The 22473-nt window shown below is 30.0% G+C and overlaps 3 protein-coding genes across 10 annotated transcripts; all 3 read left to right on the forward strand.

The window, feature by feature from the left end:
* The first annotated feature begins 5505 nt into the window (after window positions 1-5505).
* Window positions 5506-9565, forward strand: LOC145181106 (vesicle transport protein SEC20-like). Of its 3 annotated transcripts, XM_090099921.1 has the most exons (4): window positions 5506-5643; window positions 5948-6117; window positions 6301-6969; window positions 8181-9565. In XM_090099921.1, exons 3-4 carry the CDS (start codon window positions 6371-6373, stop codon window positions 8218-8220), a joined length of 639 nt encoding a protein of 212 aa, XP_089956047.1. In that variant the 5' UTR covers window positions 5506-5643; window positions 5948-6117; window positions 6301-6370; the 3' UTR covers window positions 8221-9565. The 3 variants fall into 3 exon arrangements, with proteins under 3 accessions (XP_089956047.1, XP_089956046.1, XP_089956045.1); XM_090099920.1 differs by lacking the exon at window positions 8181-9565 and having other exon boundaries at window positions 6301-7092; XM_090099919.1 differs by lacking the exon at window positions 5506-5643 and having other exon boundaries at window positions 6077-6193.
* A 205-nt stretch (window positions 9566-9770) lies between these two features.
* Window positions 9771-12183, forward strand: LOC145181776 (uncharacterized). 2 transcript variants are annotated; one of them, XM_090099914.1, is made up of 2 exons: window positions 9771-10547; window positions 10736-12183. In XM_090099914.1, exons 1-2 carry the CDS (start codon window positions 9896-9898, stop codon window positions 12067-12069), a joined length of 1986 nt encoding a protein of 661 aa, XP_089956040.1. In that variant the 5' UTR covers window positions 9771-9895; the 3' UTR covers window positions 12070-12183. The 2 variants fall into 2 exon arrangements, with proteins under 2 accessions (XP_089956040.1, XP_079913064.2); XM_080056938.2 differs by having other exon boundaries at window positions 9776-10547; window positions 10679-12183.
* Window positions 12184-12564: 381 nt separating this feature from the next.
* LOC145181924 (dol-P-Man:Man(7)GlcNAc(2)-PP-Dol alpha-1,6-mannosyltransferase-like) lies at window positions 12565-22202 on the forward strand. Of its 5 annotated transcripts, none has more exons than XM_090099915.1 (10): window positions 12592-12755; window positions 17415-19067; window positions 19325-19457; window positions 19637-19798; window positions 19897-20091; window positions 20194-20297; window positions 20447-20679; window positions 21551-21720; window positions 21808-21886; window positions 21971-22202. In XM_090099915.1, the coding sequence occupies exons 3-10, from the start codon at window positions 19409-19411 to the stop codon at window positions 22185-22187; spliced, it is 1209 nt and encodes a 402-aa protein (XP_089956041.1). In that variant the 5' UTR covers window positions 12592-12755; window positions 17415-19067; window positions 19325-19408; the 3' UTR covers window positions 22188-22202. The 5 variants fall into 5 exon arrangements, with proteins under 5 accessions (XP_079913247.2, XP_089956042.1, XP_089956041.1 ...); XM_090099917.1 differs by having other exon boundaries at window positions 19325-19453; XM_090099918.1 differs by having other exon boundaries at window positions 12604-12755; window positions 18376-19067; window positions 19325-19453.
* The last annotated feature ends 271 nt before the right edge of the window (window positions 22203-22473 follow it).

The following is a 22473-nucleotide window of genomic DNA, read 5'->3' on the forward strand; positions in this document are numbered from 1 at the left end:
AGGTGAAAAATTTAATTTGCTTTGTAAAAAAGGTGTGTACCCTTACGATTGGGTGGACGGATTCGATAAATTTCAAGAAACGCAATTACCTCCAAAAGAATCGTTTTTCTCAAAACTTAGACACGAGGGAATAAGCGATGAAGAATACGCGCATGCGCAAAAGGTTTGGAACACGTTTCAATGCAAAACGTTCAGAGATTATCACGATTTGTACAACGTGTCGGATGTGCTAATACTGGCAGATGTCTTTGAAACTTTTAGAGACACTTGTATGAAACATTACAGTCTTGATCCTGCTTGGTATTACACCTCTCCTGGTTTGGCTTGGGATGCTATGTTAAAGAAAACTGAAGTTGTAATAGATCTTATAACCGATATTGATATGCTCAACATGATTCGAAAAGGAATACGCGGTGGAATCTGCATGATCTCCAATCGACATGGAACTGCTAACAACAAATACATGAGTGATGATTATAAACCTTCAGAACCTTCGAAGTTTCTTCAATATTTAGACGCCAATAATCTTTATGGATATGCTATGAGCAAACCTCTTCCAGTTAGAGGATTTAGTTGGATGACTGAGGATGAACTTTTAAATTGGAAATCCATGCCTTGCATTCTCGAAGTCGATTTAGATTATCCTGAAAGTCTTCACGATTTAATCAATGATTACCCTTTAGCTCCTGAAAGAATGCTCGTTGGAAAAGTGGAAAAGTTAGTTCCCAATTTAAACAACAAGGAAAAATATGTCATTCACCATGAAAACCTAAAACTCTATGAACGAATGGGGTTGATCACTACTAAAATTCATCGAGGTATCACCTTTGAAGAAGAACCTTTCATGAAAAAGTACATTGATCTCAACACCGATAAGAGAAAAGAAGCTACAAACGAATCTGATAAAGAATTTTTCAAACTCATGAACAACTCTGTCTTTGGGAAAACCATGGAGAATATTCTAAAACGCGTTGATGTTAGACTCGTTACCACGAGAAAAGAAGCTATAAAATTATCTAAAAAAATTAAATATAAACGAAACACCATTTTTGATGAAAACTTAATCGCGGTTCACATGGAAAAGGCAGTTGTTTTTTACGACAAACCTGTTTTCTTGGGAATGAGCATCCTTGACATCAGCAAAACACTCATGTATGAACATCACTACGACTACATGAAACCTAAATACGGGGATAAGCTGAAATTACTCATGACTGATACTGACTCGCTCTTTTATGAAATAGAAACGGAAGACTTTTACAAAGACATTGCTGATGGCGTTGAAAGCAAGTTTGACACGAGCGACTTTCCTAAAGATCATCCTGCCGTTCAAAACTTTGCATTTGACGTTGGGTTTAAAAATAAAAAGGTTATCGGTAAGTTTAAGGATGAAACAGGTGGTAAGCAAATTAAAGAGTTTGTTGGGCTTCGTCCTAAGCTCTACTCTTATGAGGTCTTTAATGAAAAAAAAGAACACAAAAAATGCAAAGGAATTCAGAAATGTGTGGTTGAAAAGCACATCACTCATCAAGATTATAAAGATTGCTTAATGACAAAAGAAAATCAGCTCAGAAAAATGAACGTCTTACGATCTCATCATCACGATGTCTACACCGAAGAAATCAACAAAGTCGCACTCAGCTCTAACGATGACAAAAGGTTCATTTTGGAAGATGGAATACACACGTTGGCTTATGGGCACTACAAGTTGAAAAAATCGGCAGAGACAGAGGTAGAACATGAGCCAGAGGAAGAACACGGTGTAGAGGTAGAAGCAGAACCAATGACAGAGGTAGAACATGAGCCAGAGGAAGAACACGGTGTAGAGGTAGAAGCAGAACCAATGACAGAGGCAAAAAGGTTGATCGCAGAGTGCAGAAAGATAATCGAGGAAAACAAAGAAATTTCAGGTAAGTCAAAAATGTTGATCGAAGAGTGCAGAGGTATAATCGCAGAGACAAAAAGGTAAGTGACAAAAATGAAGAATTTTTCACGGATCTGAAAGATTTAAAAAAAATAACAAAATAAAAAATGAGAAACAAAAAAATAAATGTGGAGGGAATTGTTTCACCAAACGAGGCTTTATCCACTATTCAGTTGATGGAAGCAGCAAAAAAACTAAAAATAAAAAACTTTCGAGGAGTTTTTGTCAGAGACGCGTTGCCAAAAAAGCCAAGAAAAAAAGAATGTGGAATTGTCAACACGGGTGATTCGAGCACAGATGGGTTTCATTGGGTGTGTTGGTTCAAAGACGGAGACAAAAAGTTCAGCTTTGACTCTTACGCTCAACCACCTCTCGTCGAGCTCGTTGACTATTTGAAAAGTCCTGTCTTTTACAACAGTGAAAGGGTACAATTTGGAAACACGTCTTATTGTGGTCACTTGTGTCTTTACGTCTTGAAAAAATGCGAAGAGGGAGACAGCTTTCAAGACGTTGTCAACACCCTTTGGTGAATTTTTTTAGATCTGCAAACGGATTTAAAAATTCGAAGAATTTCCATGTATCCAAAGGATTTAAAAAAATTTTTCACCATTAAAAAATGATTGACAAATTCAACAGAAACGAATTCAGTGCTTATTTTGATAATCTTGCATCAGACTCAGCCAGCAACGTTTATATTAAAACGGACGGATCGAGCACCATCACTGCAGATTTGGATTACAACTCTCATAAAATCATCAATTTGGGTGAACCGACTAACGCACACGATGCTGCTACGAAAAATTACGTAGACAATCACGTGACAGGCGGTACTGGAACTGTAGTGGGAACTGCAGATTTGGATTTGAACTTTCACAAGGCGATCAATTTGAACGAACCGACTAATCTTCATGACGCCGCCACTAAAAATTACGTCGATGTGAGTTCGAGCCAGTGTGTTAAAACGGATGGATCTAGCACCATCACAGGGATCATCGACATGAACTCTCACAAGTTGATCAACGTTTCCGACCCTACCGCTTTAAAAGACGCAGCGACAAAAGGGTATGTAGACACCAAAGTCTCTTACAACACTATTTCATACACCGACATTAACATGACAGCTCATAAACTGACTAATTTAGCAGAACCCACATCAGCTTCGGATTCAGCTACGAAAAATTATGTGGACACGCATGCTTCAGGTGGAACGACTGTTGGAAATGCAGATTTGGATTTGAATTCGCATAAATTAATTAATGTGACTGATCCAGTCAACGCGCAAGATGGAGCGACAAAAAATTATGTGGACTTGCTGTTACAAAAATCGAGTTTAACCAGTGTCGTTCCAGGATCCAGTTTTACAAGTTTAGGCTTAAAGTCTCAGACAGTGGCAGCGCTAACCACTTCTCCTGTGTTTGCGTTTTCTGGAAAATCCGGAGTGCTGAGAAGATTGTGGCTGGCTTTATACAGCACCTCTGGTACAAATATTCCAGGTCAAGTTTTCATTCGAATCTTTACTGACGGAGAAATCAATGTAGGGAATTATGCAGAAACAACAGAAGGAATTGGAGTGGATCAAACAGGACTTGCTACTGATTTGCTTTTTTCTCCTTTAGGAGGAGCTTTTTACGCCAACTCTTTGCAGGGATGCAACATGTTTAACACCACTTCCTTGGGAGGATATTTCACATTGGACATGCCTTTCAGAAACGACGTCTCCATTCAACTGGTTAACAAAAATGCAACAGCCATCACGTATTGGATTCAACCGTTCATTTCCACACTTGCTTCCATTCCTGCAACCATCCCTCTTTACAAGCTGTACTGCAGAACGTTTCGATATTTGAATACCACTTACGGCAGCGAATACGTTTTGCTGAACACCAGCGGGAAAGGAAATGGTGTCTCGTTGAAATACATCAGGATGCACGTCATTGGAGCCTCTGGAAACTGGTGGGAGTCCAGAGTCAGAATGTACGACGGAAATCTACCTCCAGGTAACGGCACTGTTCTCACTCCTTGGACACCGTACAACACCAACAATTACACCTACTTTCCTGGTTATGACGGTGACAGCACATGCATCTTTTCCTCCTCAGGATTGGAAGATTTTTATTTGTCCTCATGGAATGGAGCAAATTTGACTTCATTCAACAACAAATCGACTGGACTGCTGTATCAATCCACTTCATCCATCGGCTCTACATCTACCATCTCTTTTTACAGAAATTTCGGAGAAGCAGATTCTATGCCTACTGTCGCAGCTGGTAGAAGACTCGTTGTCACGCTCAACTCTGGTGATGCTCAAGTCGGTCAATCCGGAAGCTTTTACCTTCTTCTAGGACAAGTCTATTACTACGCTTAAAAATCACTTGCGAAATTCTATGGATCTATTATACAGATGAAATAAAAAAATGAAAATGACTTAAATAAATTCTTCTTGCTATAAAAAGATGAGTATTACAGAACAAGAAGAATTTGAGGAATTCCTTTACAGTGAACTACCGGAAATAATTAATCCCACTTTTGATCCAGAATTACACAGAATGGCCATACAATTCCACGATGATCAACACAAAAACAACATGCACAAAGAATTAGAGAAACGCGAAGAGAAAAATATAAACATCTTTTTCCATACTTGAACTACAAAGAATAAATTAAGTCATTCACAACCTTTTTTTCATTATGTCATCTCATTATGAAAATCCACAAAAATGGAAATACGCAAAAATACCCATGAGCATGCGCAAAAAATATCCATGAGCATGCGCAAAAAATGCCCATGAGCATGCGCAAAAATACCCATGAGCATGCGCAAAAATATCCATGAGCATGCGCAAAAATGCCCATGAGCCAGAACCCGCAAATTGTAGTAGTGTCATGAGTGATTTAAATGATAAAACATCTCACTCTACCATTAGTTTGATCTTAACAAACATAACAGTAGCAAAACGTTTAATCGGCTTTCAGTTTTTAAGTCTCTTGTGCGATATCAAGGCCTTTTATACAGTCACCCTCACCCCATTACTTTTATACAGCCACCCTCGCTCCTTTACTTTTATACAGTCACCCTCGCTCCATAACTTTTATACAGTCACCCTCGCCCCATTACTTTTAGGAGCACGCATGTATTAATAAAGTATTGAATAGTTTTTTTCAAGTAAAATTTAAGATTATTAAGATATTATTTTTTACTTTTGATGATTAGTAAAACTTGTTTAATTAGCTACTGGGTGATGTACAATTTTATCAAAATTTATAACGCTATCATAGTTTAAAAAAACAAAACAATGTGCTTAGCAACTGTAGTTCGAGTTGGCAAATAAAGCAGTGAGTTAAACTATAAAAATAGATTAAAAAAAAAATAGTGTTCCAGACATTCGGAATAACATGCATAACAAGGAGTTGCAAAAAAAAAAAAAAAAAAAGTCGGTTAATCAAATAAATGCGTGAGAACAACAAAAATAAACTATGAAACTACAAACACTGTAGGTAATTCACCAAGGCCTGGCTGGTCCCAGAAGTTGAGCTACCTAGACGTCAACTACATTAATAATTTCGATAGAGTTAATCCTAGGCTGAGTAATACCAGTTTAGCCTAGTTGTTGCACTGAGACAATAAAAAAAGAGCTTAAGAAAAGGAAAAAAAAAAAAAAAAAGATCGAATACAGCACTTAGAGAAGCACTTTTATCAGTGACAGATAGATCAAAACAACGTAAGTTCTCTAAAGATAGATTGGATTTGTCTGCAGAAGATTTGTCAAATTTTGTTTTTAGTGGTTGAGTTGAACTTCGAGTTGTTTAACTGCTAAACACAAGTGTCAAAGGTTGAATTTTTTTTATGAAATAAACGTGCGCGTCCAAATATACTGAAGAAAGTGCAGAAGTGAACTTCACTAAGTTAATTTTTTAAAAGTCTCACAAAGTATAAACCGTTAGCACGGTTTATATTTAGTGAAATTCTAGAGAAAATCCATATATCCTAGTCAAAATGTAATACCTAAATACTTATTTCCTTAGGAATAAAGACTGGAGTACTTATTTGGAGAGCACTATTTGGCTACTATACCCTTTCTTATTTGGGCTCAAGAATCTCCAGTCTAATTTTCTCGTATCGTACACGTTATCGTTACAGCCGACTATACCGCCATTCCGCTATTTATTAAAATCACCGTTTGACCTGATGCAAAGTAAAGAATTTTCTAAGTTGTTTTAAAGTTCACTTCAAAAACTGTTTAAAAAACTTATTTCTCTCAGGCACAAAAAGTTTGTCACTTAAACTTTTAGATATTGCTTAGTTAGCTATATTGTTTATATTAGCAGGTGTAGCTATGTATCTAGTATTTCTATAAAATTTTTTCTTTAATTCCTAGCTACACTACACATAACCACTTCCTCTGTATATGTAAAAGACATCTTTTTGATCAGAAGAAAGAAGCCATAATGGAAAGTGAGATTCAAGATATTCCAGTAGAATTAGCAATTGATCACCAAAAGTTTATTAAAATAGAAATGGAAATTCAAGAGATGTTATTTAAAATTGAAAATGAATATGCAGCAGTTGATAGTTTTGATGAAGCTATCAAAATAGTACGGCAAAAAATCAATACATTCAAAGTTGCTTTTGCAAAATTTGAGCAAACTGTAACTGAATTTGATGATCATATCAACTTTAAAAAAAAAATATTGCCTATTGTAGAAGGCCATCGGTCATTCATGTTATCACTTCAAAAGAGTTTTCAAAAATCTTGTTTAAGTGGTCAAAATAGAATAGAAAAGATTGAGAAATCAGAACTGCTGAAAAATGCTAAAGAAAGCTATTTAAAGCAAAGAAAGAAAAGTGGAAAAGCAGATTCTGTGAAGAAATCTGCAGACATTACAGAGAATCTTCTAAATATAGCACGAATCATGGACAGCCAGATAAAACAAGGAGAAGCAACAAATTCTGCTCTTGAAGATTCTTCAACATTGATTGTAGAAACACATGAAGAATTTAAAGGACTTACAGGCATTGTGAATATGTCTCACAAACTTTTAAATAAGTATACCCGCAGAGAGATGACTGATACATTATTGATTTTTTTTGGCTTAGTCTTATTCTTTGCAACAGTTTTTTATGTTATTTCCAAAAGGTTTTGATAGATAGGCTCTCTATTATAAATAAAGTATTTATTTATTTAAACTAGTACAAAAATTAAATCTATAATACTAGTATGTGTGTGTGTGTGTGCGCGCGCGCGTTTGTATACATACATACATACATACATACATACATACATACATACATACATACATACATACATACATACATACATATATATATACATATATGTATATATATGCAATATATATAAATATACATACATATATGTATATATATACAATATATACATGTATATACATATGCCTTTATGTATACATAAATTAGGGTTATGGCTTTTTTGTAACCCAATGTTCCTGTGTCATGAATCCAAACTAAAAATCTGATTTTTATCAAATGCCTTCAATATCTTTATGATATTCTTCTATAAGAAGTAGAAACGTAAGTTTTAAATTAATTTTATCCTAAAAAACATGATAGTTGCACAATATGCTGTAATAATGCTAAATACCCTGCAATTACCTTGTTGTTACATAAGTTTCTGTCAAAATCTGCAAGAATTCTATTTATGTAACAAAATTTTTGGAGTAGTTATTTAGGGGTGACCTATTCAAATTAATATCTTTCTAATCAATTTTGAATTTATGACACATGAACATGAGATTACAAAAAAACATTACAACCCTAACATTATATACAATTTATTGCATAAATATTTTTTATAAAATTAACAGAACATGCAATAATTTGAAAAGAAACCAACATTCAGGTTTCTTTTTAGTTTTTTTTTTTTTTTACAAATTTGCTAGACTTAAATTTTCAAATTGGAAGTGATTCAGCAAAATTATTTATATCAGATCAAATTAGGCTTGTTTATCATTTGCAGGGTATAAAATTAAATTGGAAGAAAAAAGCAAAAAATATTTTTCTCAATCTTTTGTATGCTACTAAACCAAAGACCAATGTATCTAGTGAATTATAAATAAAAAATAAGCAATTAAAATATGCAAAGTGTTATAAATTTTGATTAACTTAATTCTCCTTTAATTCTTTTTAAATAGTTTAAGAAAGTTCATAATTTATTGTGTTTTATTTAAATAGGTCATGATTAAATCTTTATACTTATAAATGCAAACTACTTTTTCTTTCTAGAGTTTGGATAGTACAATGGCTACTTCTCAGTCCAAATTAGAATATTTAAAGAAATACATTGATAAACCAGAATCTTCTACAAAGAAGAAGAAGCGTTTTAAAAGCGAGTCAAAAATTAAGATAATAGATCATCATATTTCTTTAAATGATATAGCTCAAGGTTCTGATGAAGATGCTGCAATTTATGACACTCAAGAAGAGAAACCTTTGTTGTTAACTAATGATGGTTTGACTGTCATTACAAAAGAATATGCTGAAGAACAAAACAAAAAGAAAGCAAAATGGGCCCCATTAGCAGCTAATAGTGATAAGGGTTCACAAAGAAAAAGACATGATTCAAGTGGCAGTGATTTGTCTCCTGTAAGAAAACACCAAAGGCATGATTCTAGCTGTTCAGACCAATCACCTGCACGTAAAAACAATAATGTGCATAATAGTGACTCTGATTTGTCCCCAGTAAGATTACCAAATAAGAAAAACAAAGAAAGAAATGATTCAAGTAATTCTGATTTGTCACCACCAAGAAGAAATCAAAAAAATAATAGTGATTCAGATCTATCTCCTGTAAGATTATCTAATAGTTCAAAGAAAAACACAAACATTAAAACTTTAGTTAAACATTCTGGACTACAAAGCAAGGAAGAATTACAAAAAGAAAATGAGAGAAAACGAAAGCAAGAGGCTAATCTTTTTAATAACATGGACAAGTCTCTTTCTGGAAAAGATGCAAAAACAGTTTATAGGGACCATAAATCTGGAAAGCAAATTGATTTGAAGGCAGAAGAGCTTAAGAAGAAACAGCAAGAAGAAGAAAAATTAAAAGAATTAAAAAAATATGCTGAATGGGGGAAGGGTGTAGCACAAGGGAAAGAATATCAACAAAAACTTAAGGATGATGTTGAGGAGATGCAAAAACCTCTTGCAAGATACAAAGATGACAAGGATTTGGATACTCTTTTAAAAAATCAATCACGAGATGAAGATCCTATGCTACATTATATTATTAAATCTAAAAGTAAAAATAAACCCCAAAAACCCAAGTATAATGGTCCTACACCACCCCCAAATCGGTTTAATATATGGCCTGGTTATAGGTATGATGGGGTAGACAGATCAAATGGTTTTGAAAAACGAAGGTTTATGGAGATAAGTAAAAGAAAATCTTTTGAGACAGAGCGATATAAGTGGAGTGTGGAAGACATGTAAAGATGTTTTTTAAATTTTGTATAAAAGATATTATTTTTTCTCCAGGTTTTTGTGATATAATGACATAAGCACTCCTTTTTTTAAATCAGAGACAAGTATTTAAAATAGAAATACTTTAATTTTGTTAATAATAGAACAGGTAATAACATTTAACTAATCTTGAGATGATTTTGTGATTACTACTTTGTATTCTTTGGAGTTAATTATTAGATACTCCTTTTTTTTAAAACTTTGTTAAATACTTTTGTTTGCTGTAACATAATAGGCAAGTCAGATTAATATTTATACATATATTGTTACTCTATAAATTGCCTAAATAGTTATGTTTATTGAACTGCTGCTACTTAGTAGCTTAAATTTGAAGTTTCTACTGTTTATCACTTCCAGTTAAATTTTTAATTATTAGAAAAAGCTGCTTAAAGTATTGCTTCTTGCTTATTGCATATAAGATAAATTTTGCTTTTTGTGTATTAGATAAATTTAAACAGTATTGCAGTGAATCATAATTCATGTGTGACACAAAAATATTTGTATTAGAAGAACTTAGACTTTGCAGAAACGCATCAGTAGATATTTTGTTTGGAAATGTTGAGTACTATAACAAAACATTTATTTCTGCTCTCTACTCTTCCATTGAAAGTGGTACAAAAGCCACTGAAGTTTTTTCCCCTGCTGATTTCCAAATCTTTTTAACAAAGCTTCTCTCTGCATCCTTGCACAACTCAAATGATTTGTCTCAAACCCTTTGGACTGCTCACCTATGCAATTTGTTTGCCGAAGAATATCGTGTTGCAACCTTTTTGAATAAAGAGTTTTGGGATACCATTGTTACTAGTGAATTACCTGATGTGCAATTTTTTGAAGCATTCCTTGTTTATGTAAGCTGTTCATCTAAAAAGACTCAATATATGGACAGAGTTATTGATTCTGCTGGTTTTGTTGCTGTTTTTAAGAGGTTGCTTGAAATTCAGAAGAAGGGCATTACTTCTAAAGATACGTCATTTGCTTTGGAGTTCTCAGATTTTTTTCGAGAAAGTAAAGAACTTCAATTGTGCTATGATTTTTATGAGGAAAATACGCCTGTTGCTGTTTTATCTTATATTCTGACCAGTTGTTTAAGAGTTGATTCATTTCTTAAGTTTTTCTTGAAGACTGGTGGAGGTTGGTATTTTATTTCTATTCTTCGAGCATTTTTAAAATAATCAAAAATTCATTTTGTGAATTGAAGTTTATGTGTCATATAAAATTAAGGAAAAAAAAAAATTAAATATATATTTCTTTAAAATATTTAGGTATTGAAATTGTGTTTGATGCTTTAAAAATGCCTTGCTGTTCTTTTATGCATCCAGCGTTTGTTTCCTTACTAATGAAGACCACAGATCACATACTCTTAGAAGGAGTAAAGGCTGATATTGATAACTTATTGAAAGACTTTGACTTTAAACATGTTGGGAAATTAGTAACTTGTGAAAATAATATTGTTCGAAGAAATTCACAGTTGATTGTACAGAAAGTATGTGATGCAAAAATTTACTACAAAGAGATTAAGTTTCCTCCTTGGGAAAATTTAACAATGTTTTCATATGAATGCCTAAAAGAACTTCTGGGAAAAAACATGCATGACCAAGCTTTTAGTCTTGATCTAATTGGTTACATCCATAGGCTTCCTAATTACAGTATTGTAAAACCACAGCCTAATGAGTTTAGCAATTTTGCAAAAGATTTCCTGAAAAACTTTGATATTCAAAAACAACCTCTTGAATGTGGTGATTTAGTTATGGCTGCATTGAAAGTAGTTCTTTATTTGAATGAAAAACTTAGTACTGAATTTAAGCTAAGTGCAATAAGAATCTGCTTGCCATTTACTCACTGCAATAAAGGAGAAAAAAAAGTATTCGATATTCCTGGAGTAAAAGAAATTGCTCTGTGGGCATGCTCAAGGTTAGCAGAAAAAGATGAAGACTGTATCATAGAGTTGTATCAGCATATTGACTTACTCCTTCTTGTAGAGGAAACCTATAAGCTTGGAACAGAATATATAACTGAAACTCTGCATCCAAGAAATTGCAATCAAAATATGTTTACTAACTTTTTGTTACTGAACCACATGTTTGCAGTTAACGAGGTTTTAAAATATACTCCTTTATCAAACTGTGACCCCCTCAAATTATCATCAGATATGATTACAAAACTTTGTCAAACATGCTCTCTGTGCATTGAACTACCTTTTTTAACAAATGTATTAGGGAAAAAGGTTATATACATGCTATCTATGTTAATTTTAGAAGATCAAAAACTTGTTAAAGAGATGATAAGTAATGACACTGTTCATCTAATACAGCGTCTTTTTACTACATATGACACCTATGATTATCCTTACCTAATTAAGTGTCGTCTAATATTCAAAAACCTCTTTCCTGATCTTCATTGGATAGGATTTTATGATTATGATAATTTTCGTCAAAAACATCTGAAAGTCCAATCAGCAAATAATGATAAAGAAACATTGGGTTTGTTCAAAAGTAAGCAAAGGTTGAAAGCGTGTGCTTGGGACTTGTGTGAAAATGATGCTCCCTTTTTATTCAAATGTGGGCGATGTTTTTTAACTAGTTATTGTAGTCAAATTTGTCAAAGAAATGATTGGAAGAAACATAAGCTAGTTTGTGCAAAGGAGGTTCAGTAGAACAAGATTAAAACCCTGGATCTCTAAAGTTACAAATTCTGTTGCCTGCTCTTATTTTATTTACTCTTAGTTTTTGTTTGAAATTTTAAAATGTTAATAAAGGATTTTAATATATATTTTATGATTTTATATTTTTCATACAATTTGTGAACTAAATTTTCTTAAGAATTAATATGGTCTGTAATTGGTAAATTAAATTTTAAAGTTAAATGATCTATTTTGCTTATTGATAAAACTACTTTACAGTTTTCTAATTACAGTTTTTTTGTTAATGCAAGTATTTATTTAGGATTTAAAAAGTTGTAATTTTAAATATTCCTTATTTATTATTTAGCATCTGTTCAATACTTTTATAGTTGTAAATAATCTATGAGCAATCTCTTAATATATTTTCAAATATATGTCTACACTCAATATTTAATATTTGTATTTACATTCTACATTTTTTTAAATTAATTATTTATTTTATAAAAAAGAAAGTTATTTGTGCAAATTTAAAAGTTGTTGAATAGTCTTCTTTGCAGTTGATATTTCAGGTTTAAAAAATGATAGATTTTATACTCAAGAGTCTATTGGTATTAGTCATGATGTTGCATATATTCAATGCACCTTACACTAAAGTGGAAGAGAGTTTTAACATACAAGCCGTGCATGATATTCTGTATCATGGAAGACATTTAAGCAAAGTAAGTTTAATTTGCTTTCAAAATTAAATACCAAATATAAAAAAATAATTTGAAGTCAGTTTTTGTTTTAACATTCATGAATTTTCAAAAGTATGTAACAAAAATGACAGCTAATTTCCCTTCATGCATAATGGCAGTGTTATATGAATGTTTGCTATAATATCCCAACTTATCTGATTTTTTAAATATATTTTGTTTAACCAAACACATGCAGTAAATAAAATCTGTCAAAAAATATTAGGTCTGTTAAAAAATATTAAGTCTGTCAAAAAATATTAGGTCTGTTAAAAAATATTAAGTCTGTCAAAAAATATTAGGTCTGTTAAAAAATATTAAGTCTGTCAAAAAATATTAGGTCTGTTAAAAAATATTAAGTCTGTCAAAAAATATTAAGTCTGTCAAAAAATATTAAGTCTGTCAAAAAATATTAAGTCTGTCAAAAAATATTAAGTCTGTCAAAAAATATTAAGTCTGTTAAAAAATATTAAGTCTGTCAAAAAATATTAGGTCTGTTAAAAAATATTAAGTCTGTCAAAAAATATTAAGTCTGTCAAAAAATATTAAGTCTGTTAAAAAATATTAAGTCTGTCAAAAAATATTAAGTCTGTCAAAAAATATTAGGTCTGTTAAAAAATATTAAGTCTGTCAAAAAATATTAAGTCTGTCAAAAAATATTAAGTCTGTCAAAAAATATTAAGTCTGTTAAAAAATATTAAGTCTGTCAAAAAATATTAAGTCTGTCAAAAAATATTAAGTCTGTCAAAAAATATTAAGTCTGTCAAAAAATATTAGGTCTGTTAAAAAATATTAAGTCTGTCAAAAAATATTAAGTCTGTTAAAAAATATTAAGTCTGTCAAAAAATATTAAGTCTGTCAAAAAATATTAAGTCTGTCAAAAAATATTAAGTCTGTCAAAAAATATTAAGTCTGTTAAAAAATATTAAGTCTGTCAAAAAATATTAGGTCTGTTAAAAAATATTAAGTCTGTCAAAAAATATTAAGTCTGTCAAAAAATATTAAGTCTGTTAAAAAATATTAGGTCTGTCAAAAAATATTAAGTCTGTCAAAAAATATTAAGTCTGTCAAAAAATATTAGGTCTGTTAAAAAATATTAAGTCTGTCAAAAAATATTTAGTCTGTCAAAAAATATTAGGTCTGTCAAAAAATATTAAGTCTGTCAAAAAATATTAAGTCTGTCAAAAAATATTAAGTCTGTCAAAAAATATTAGGTCTGTTAAAAAATATTAAGTCTGTCAAAAAATATTAAGTCTGTCAAAAAATATTAAGTCTGTCAAAAAATATTAAGTCTGTTAAAAAATATTAAGTCTGTCAAAAAATATTAGGTCTGTTAAAAAATATTAAGTCTGTCAAAAAATATTAAGTCTGTCAAAAAATATTAAGTCTGTCAAAAAATATTAAGTCTGTCAAAAAATATTAAGTCTGTCAAAAAATATTAAGTCTGTCAAAAAATATTAAGTCTGTCAAAAAATATTAGGTCTGTCAAAAAATATTAGGTCTGTCAAAAAATATTAATTCTGTCAAAAAATATTAAGTCTGTCAAAAAATATTAAGTCTGTCAAAAAATATTAAGTCTGTCAAAAAATATTAAGTCTGTCAAAAAATATTAAGTCTGTCAAAAAATATTAAGTCTGTCAAAAAATATTAAGTCTGTCAAAAAATATTAAGTCTGTCAAAAAATATTAAGTCTGTCAAAAAATATTAAGTCTGTCAAAAAATATTAAGTCTGTCAAAAAATATTAAGTCTGTCAAAAAATATTAAGTCTGTCAAAAAATATTAAGTCTGTTAAAAAATATTAGGTCTGTTAAAAAATATTAAGTCTGTCAAAAAATATTAACTCTGTCAAAAAATATTAAGTCTGTCAAAAAATATTAAGTCTGTTAAAAAATATTAGGTCTGTTAAAAAATATTAAGTCTGTCAAAAAATATTAAGTCTGTCAAAAAATATTAAGTCTGTCAAAAAATATTAAGTCTGTCAAAAAATATTAAGTCTGTCAAAAAATATTAAGTCTGTCAAAAAATATTAGGTCTGTCAAAAAATATTAAGTCTGTCAAAAAATATTAGGTCTGTTAAAAAATATTAGGTCTGTCAAAAAATATTAGGTCTGTTAAAAAATATTAGGTCTGTCAAAAAATATTAAGTCTGTTAAAAAATATTAAGTCTGTTAAAAAATATTAAGTCTGTCAAAAAATATTAAGTCTGTTAAAAAATATTAGGTCTGTTAAAAAATATTAGGTCTGTTAAAAAATATTAGGTCTGTTAAAAAATATTAGGTCTGTTAAAAAATATTAAGTCTGTTAAAAAATATTAGGTCTGTTAAAAAATATTAAGTCTGTCAAAAAATATTAAGTCTGTCAAAAAATATTAAGTCTGTTAAAAAATATTAGGTCTGTTAAAAAATATTAAGTCTGTCAAAAAATATTAAGTCTGTCAAAAAATATTAAGTCTGTTAAAAAATATTAGGTCTGTTAAAAAATATTAAGTCTGTCAAAAAATATTAAGTCTGTCAAAAAATATTAAGTCTGTTAAAAAATATTAGGTCTGTTAAAAAATATTAAGTCTGTTAAAAAATATTAGGTCTGTTAAAAAATATTAAGTCTGTCAAAAAATATTAGGTCTGTTAAAAAATATTAAGTCTGTCAAAAAATATTAAGTCTGTTAAAAAATATTAAGTCTGTCAAAAAATATTAAGTCTGTCAAAAAATATTAAGTCTGTTAAAAAATATTAAGTCTGTCAAAAAATATTAAGTCTGTCAAAAAATATTAGGTCTGTTAAAAAATATTAAGTCTGTCAAAAAATATTAGGTCTGTTAAAAAATATTAAGTCTGTCAAAAAATATTAGGTCTGTTAAAAAATATTAAGTCTGTTAAAAAATATTAGGTCTGTTAAAAAATATTAAGTCTGTTAAAAAATATTAGGTCTGTTAAAAAATATTAAGTCTGTCAAAAAATATTAGGTCTGTTAAAAAATATTAAGTCTGTCAAAAAATATTAGGTCTGTTAAAAAATATTAAGTCTGTTAAAAAATATTAAGTCTGTTAAAAAATATTAAGTCTGTTAAAAAATATTAGGTCTGTTAAAAAATATTAAGTCTGTCAAAAAATATTAAGTCTGTCAAAAAATATTAGGTCTGTTAAAAAATATTAGGTCTGTTAAAAAATATTAAGTCTGTCAAAAAATATTAAGTCTGTTAAAAAATATTAAGTCTGTCAAAAAATATTAAGTCTGTTAAAAAATATTAAGTCTGTCAAAAAATATTAAGTCTGTTAAAAAATATTAAGTCTGTTAAAAAATATTAAGTCTGTTAAAAAATATTAGGTCTGTTAAAAAATATTAAGTCTGTTAAAAAATATTAGGTCTGTTAAAAAATATTAAGTCTGTCAAAAAATATTAAGTCTGTCAAAAAATATTAGGTCTGTTAAAAAATATTAGGTCTGTTAAAAAATATTAAGTCTGTCAAAAAATATTAAGTCTGTTAAAAAATATTAAGTCTGTCAAAAAATATTAAGTCTGTTAAAAAATATTAAGTCTGTCAAAAAATATTAAGTCTGTTAAAAAATATTAGGTCTGTTAAAAAATATTAAGTCTGTCAAAAAATATTAAGTCTGTTAAAAAATATTAGGTCTGTTAAAAAATATTAGGTCTGTTAAAAAATATTAAGTCTGTTAAAAAATATTAAGTCTGTCAAAAAATATTAAGTCTGTTAAAAAATATTAGGTCTGTTAAAAAATATTAAGTCTGTCAAAAAATATTAAGTCTGTTAAAAAATATTAGGTCTGTTAAAAAATATTAGGTCTGTTAAAAAATATTAAGTCTGTTAAAAAATATTAAGTCTGTTAAAAAATATTAAGTCTGTCAAAAAATATTAAGTCTGTCAAAAAATATTAAGTCTGTTAAAAAATATTAGGTCTGTTAAAAAATATTAGGTCTGTTAAAAAATATTAAGTCTGTTAAAAAATATTAAGTCTGTCAAAAAATATTAAGTCTGTTAAAAAATATTAGGTCTGTTAAAAAATATTAAGTCTGTCAAAAAATATTAAGTCTGTTAAAAAATATTAGGTCTGTTAAAAAATATTAGGTCTGTTAAAAAATATTAAGTCTGTTAAAAAATATTAAGTCTGTTAAAAAATATTAAGTCTGTCAAAAAATATTAAGTCTGTCAAAAAATATTAAGTCTGTTAAAAAATATTAGGTCTGTTAAAAAATATTAGGTCTGTTAAAAAATATTAAGTCTGTTAAAAAATATTAAGTCTGTCAAAAAATATTTAGAAAACTTGCAACAAAAATTTGGTTCAACTTCAACTGAATGCTGTTCAGGCAAAAAAGTTGAGTTTTATGCTTATTCCAAAACATATCCTTGTTGGTTTGAATGGATCAACTGTAATTATATTTCTACAATTTTTCACAAAACTGTCCAGTATGTGACAAAATTATTCATATCCTTATTACAAAATATGTAGTACCGATAAAATAATAACCAAATTGATTTAGATATTTTTAATAGATAAAAAAAAAAAAATTATTATTATAGAAACTATTAATAATATAAACTAAAATATTTGCAAATAAAACTCTTGTTAAACCTTTAAAAATTTTATTAATGATAAATATAATAATAATCAAGTTTTTTGTTTTGTAGTTAAAATTTAGTATGAAGTCCTGAGGCATCACTTGCTGCTTGCAAAGAACAAGAAATACTATCAACTTGGTTTTTTACATAGTTTTTTGTCTTGTGCTCATCTCTATTAAATTTGTTATCCAAATAATATCACAATTTTTTGTTCGGATTGGTATCAGGACTAATCCAACAGTTCTATTTCTATTTCATTTTTCTTGGCAAACCTACTGGTTTGTCAGTGTCTTGTTGGAAGAAAAAATGATCTGGTAATCCTAATCTATTGAGGGAAGGTATAAGGTTGCTTTATAAAATATTTGCATATCCAGCTCCTGTTAATTTTTCTTCAATTTGAACTTACCATTTCTATTTTAATTGAAACATCCTCAAATAAGTAGATTTCCACCTCCGTGTTTGATGGTTGCTTTTAAAGTTTTTTTTTGTTCAAGGGTTTCCTTTTTTTTCTTTTTCTTTTTTTTCTTTTTCTTTATTTTGAATTTACTTACATTTGACCATAAAACTGATTTCTAAAAATCTAAAGGCTTTGAACAGGTACTTTTTTTGCAAAGCAAGGTGTTTTATTTTTTCTTGAAATGAAGGGTTTATTTGCAATATGGGACCCATAAAACCTTTCAGAGCCAACTCTACCTTGCATTGTTTGTTCAGAAACTTTCTCTTTGATAACTGAAACAACAGGTTCTCACTTAACTCTTTGTGCAATAAGCTTATATTCTCTAGTTATTGTTTTTGATGGATGGCCTGAATGTGCAAAATGTATATTTGGCACACTTTCAATTTTTTTATATTTTTGTATTGTTGATGGCATTTATTGCATACTGTATCAGACAAGAGAACATTGTACATGACCTAGCTTTTAGTCTTGATCTAATTGGGTACATCCATAGGCTTCCTAATTATGGTATTGTCAACTTTTCACTTTGCTTAAAAATAAAGCGAGTGACCATTTTTACTGTTGCTTCTTCAGTGTAACAAAAGATGGAACACAAATGAGGAAGTTTGAATGATAAAGAAAGTATACCCTGATGTCCCCTTAAGCATAACCATCACTTTTAGCTGGTTTGAGAAATTCAGTGAGATCAAAGTCTGCAAGATGAGCCATGTTTAGATCTACATTCTAGCAGTGATAATGGCATGCTGAAATTTATGCTGAAAGCAGGTTTTCACCTGAACACCTCTAAATTAGCAAGCAAATTATGTTGCTAATGAATTACTATTGCCAACCATCTGCATGTGATAAGAAAAGTGAGAAAACTGGAAAGAATGGTTTCACGCAAGTTGTTGAAGAAAAACAAAATCCAGCCAGCCACTATTTGTGCATAGCTGTTCTCGTGACACAAGAAAGGCCTTCTTTAGATAAATTCTCACTTCAATCCTCCACTAGAATGTCAGACCACACATTGGAAAAAAGGTTCAACTGAAGTTGATGGAGCTGGAATGTTTTGCCTCACCCTCCATTCTTACCAAACAACTATCCTACAGATTATCATTTATTCAGAGCCACTGACAACTTCATAAAGAACAAGCAATTTTATAATGAACATGATCCCAAACAGAAGAATTATGTATTTCTCACCTCCTAAAATAGATAGAGAGGTATTTTGGGAGAGAGGCATGATTCTTTGAAGGATCAATGGCAAAAAATCATTACTTGTAAAGGTGAATATTTTAACCAATAAACCTTTATTAATAAAATGTTGCACATTTTGTCTATGGGACATAAATATTTTTTTTCTTCCAAATACTTTTTAACAGACCTAATAAATATAATTCAAACATGGGTCTGGTAATTAACTTAGTAGACTTCCCATTGTTATTTCAATATAATGCAATGTTATTGCATAATACAAATAGCACTTTATGTTTTTCTTTATGTAAAAATCATTGAAAAAACTCTTTTTTTTTGTTTTGTTTAGTATGACCATCATGAATATCCGGGTGTTGTACCACGCTCTTTTATAGGACCACTTGTTCTCAGTGCTCTCTGTTATCCAACTTTTATGCTAATATATTTTTTGGATCTACCAAAGATATACTCTCAATTTGTATGTATGTTGATGTTCCTTAAAAACAAACTTTTGGAAAATAGATCAAGAATCAATTCTTTCTTTTAAAGTTGTTTGGTTAGAGTTATGATAAATGTTTAACTATTGTAATTCTACTGCTGCTGTGGTGATCTTTTGATCTTTTTATTCAACTCATTGTAGAGTTTACTTTTTTCCATTTAGGTCGTTTTGGACTAGGACTTATGGTATGTTTAGCTTTAATAAAACTGGCAAAAAGTTTGCCAAAAAAGAAAGCAAACTTATTTCTTTTGCTGACAATGTCTCAGTTTCATCTAATGTTCTATTCATCAAGGACTTTACCAAATATTTTTGCTTTAGTCATTGGTAGGTTCTTTTTAAACATTTGTTAGTATTTTGAAATATTTTTTGGTATTCTTCAGAGTATGTAACTGTTAAAAAATGGTTTGGTGAATTTCTTTTAGCACTCTTTGCAATTTCTTCTTGGTTAGAGAACAGAAATGCAGATTTTATTTGGTATTCTGCGTTTGTGATTATCATTTTTCGTGCTGAACTGGCATTGTTTATGGGTGTTTTGTTGCTGATAAAGTTGATTGAAGGAAAAATACAGTTTTTTATTTTAGTAAAACACTGCTTGATGGCAGGACCTGTGGCACTAGGTGTGTTTGTCTATAAATTTTTTTTGCTGTTGTGTTTGTTGATTAATATTTAGTAAAAATGTTTTGCTTTTATGACTTTGGTTTTAATTTTTTTTTTTTAAGTTTTAACTTTGGTAGTTGATTCATATTTTTGGCAGCGCTGGCTATGGCCAGAGGGTGAGGTTCTCTACTATAACACGTTGCTGAATAAAAGTTCCAACTGGGGTGTATCTTTTGCTATGTCATTTTATGAAAACTGATGTTTGTTTTTTAAAATTAACTTTTAGTTACAAAAGATAACTGTCAGTTTGGATTGGTTCAAAGTTACTATGCTGCTTCCCACAATAGAGCATTTTCTTTGACAGTTAAATTTTAGACTCAGCCCTTCTTTTGGTATTTCTACTCTGCGATATCTCGTTCTTTATTTTTGACTTATGGACTTCTTCCAATGGCTATAATTATTAAAATTCATAAAGACCTAAAGCAGTTGTTTTATGCTGCCATTTTGTATGTTTTTATGTATTCCTTTCTGCCTCATAAAGAGTCCAGGTTTATTATATATACCTATCCTGTATTTAACATGGTAGCAGCAGATGTGGCATCAAATCTGTAAGAATTGTTTTTATCAACTTTTTAACAAGTTATGTTGCTATTCATAACTTTTGTTATTAAAATTTTAAGGGTATCACAAAATTTCATTATATAAACCAGGGCTGTGAAGTGTGAACCATAATAGTTCGACGTAATAGTGCGGCACAGTATGGCACAAAGTTTGTAATATTTATATTCACCTTAATCTTCCACAGTTATTCAAAGTTTTTATCTTTTCATGAAAGAAAAATAATAACTTTTTGATAAATAGCACATGAAAATACTGTGATATATCGTTTGTATATTATTAAATGCTATTACTACTGCCAAAGTCATTAAATGTTATAGAAAGCTAGCAGCTACTATTACTAGGCTACTAGCTAGCAATTGATTTAATTATGTTTTTTGTGATCACCACAGACTAGATTGACTATTAACTAATCACCTCAGTCCTCATTGGTTTATAAATATTTGTAAGATAATAAATGTCAATCACATGTGGTACTAGCTACAGGCTATGGTGTATTTATTTTATTACGGGTTTTATATACAAATACAGAGTTGATTAGTAACTTAATATAGGCTACCTGAGCACACCTCATTTAAAAAAGCCACTTTGGTATCTAGTTACAAGTTATGGTGTAAGAAAGTTATTTATGTACTGTATGTAGCACCTTTTTGGAAATCTTTATTTAGTAATATATGCCATATATTCATACATAAAGAAGAGTTGGGGTTGAGATTGGAGTTTGAGTTGGATTTGTTGAAAAGAGTGGAGTCAGAACTCCTGTCAGTCGACTCCACAGCCCTGATTAAAACATGAGGATGTGTTTAAGTATTTTAACTTATATGTTTATATATATATATAAAACATGTATAAATTTTTTAGTATGGAATGGTGTAGAAGTAAACGTCATTGGAGATATGCGATCATTCTATTTATCAGCTGTTTGATAGTTGGTAATCTTTGTTTAACGATGCTCTTTAGCACTGTTTCAAGTTACAATTACCCAGGCGGTGACGCGTTTCATCAACTTCACGTTATTAATCAAAATAAACGTAAATTTATCATAAATTATCTTAAATCATTTTCACTTGTGTGTTTTTTTTTTGTTTAAAATTTAAAAAAGTTTATTTTGACATTAGATAATGTATCTGTACATATAACAAATGCCGCTGCCCAAACTGGGGTCACAAGATTCGGGGAACTTTATTCTACCTGGAAGTAAGAAATCTTTTTGTTAAAAAAAAATGTTTTGCTTTATCTCAATCGTTTTGCTTTATCTCAAACTCTTTTACTATTGTTTAGATATTCAAAAGACGAGCAATTTCATTGGTTAAAGGGAGACGAACGCACCTACACTTTTTCTCACGTGATTATTGAAGGTCCCTGCAATAACGATGATGGTCTAACTCAAGCCATTGTTTACAGTTTTAAAAAACTGTCTTTTTCTAAAGCTTTCCCTTTTTTATCAATTTTGAAAGATGCAAGCTTATGTGTATTACAAATTAATAATAATAATTAGTGTTGGTATACAAAATTAATTCCATTATTTTCTTTGATTCCCAAAGAAAATTCTTCAGAAAAATTCCGGTAGCTATAACTCACCTTGAAACAAAACGGGGAAATAAAATAAGATTGACAAGTTAAAGAATTCGGGATTTCTTTTTTTTTTCCGATTTGTTTCAATAAAACACAAATCAAAGGGGGCATCCATAAAGTACGTACGCAGGTATGGGGGGAGGGGGGTTACCAAAAAACGTACAAATGCGTACAAGGGGAGGGGGAGTGTTCAAGACAGCAAGTACGTA

The sequence above is a fragment of the Hydra viridissima genome, unplaced genomic scaffold (assembly GCF_058129835.1).
Source record: "Hydra viridissima isolate aposymbiotic clone 2 unplaced genomic scaffold, HvirCarnegie_v1 scaffold_10, whole genome shotgun sequence".
In the NCBI taxonomy this organism is placed as follows: Eukaryota; Metazoa; Cnidaria; class Hydrozoa; order Anthoathecata; family Hydridae; genus Hydra; species Hydra viridissima.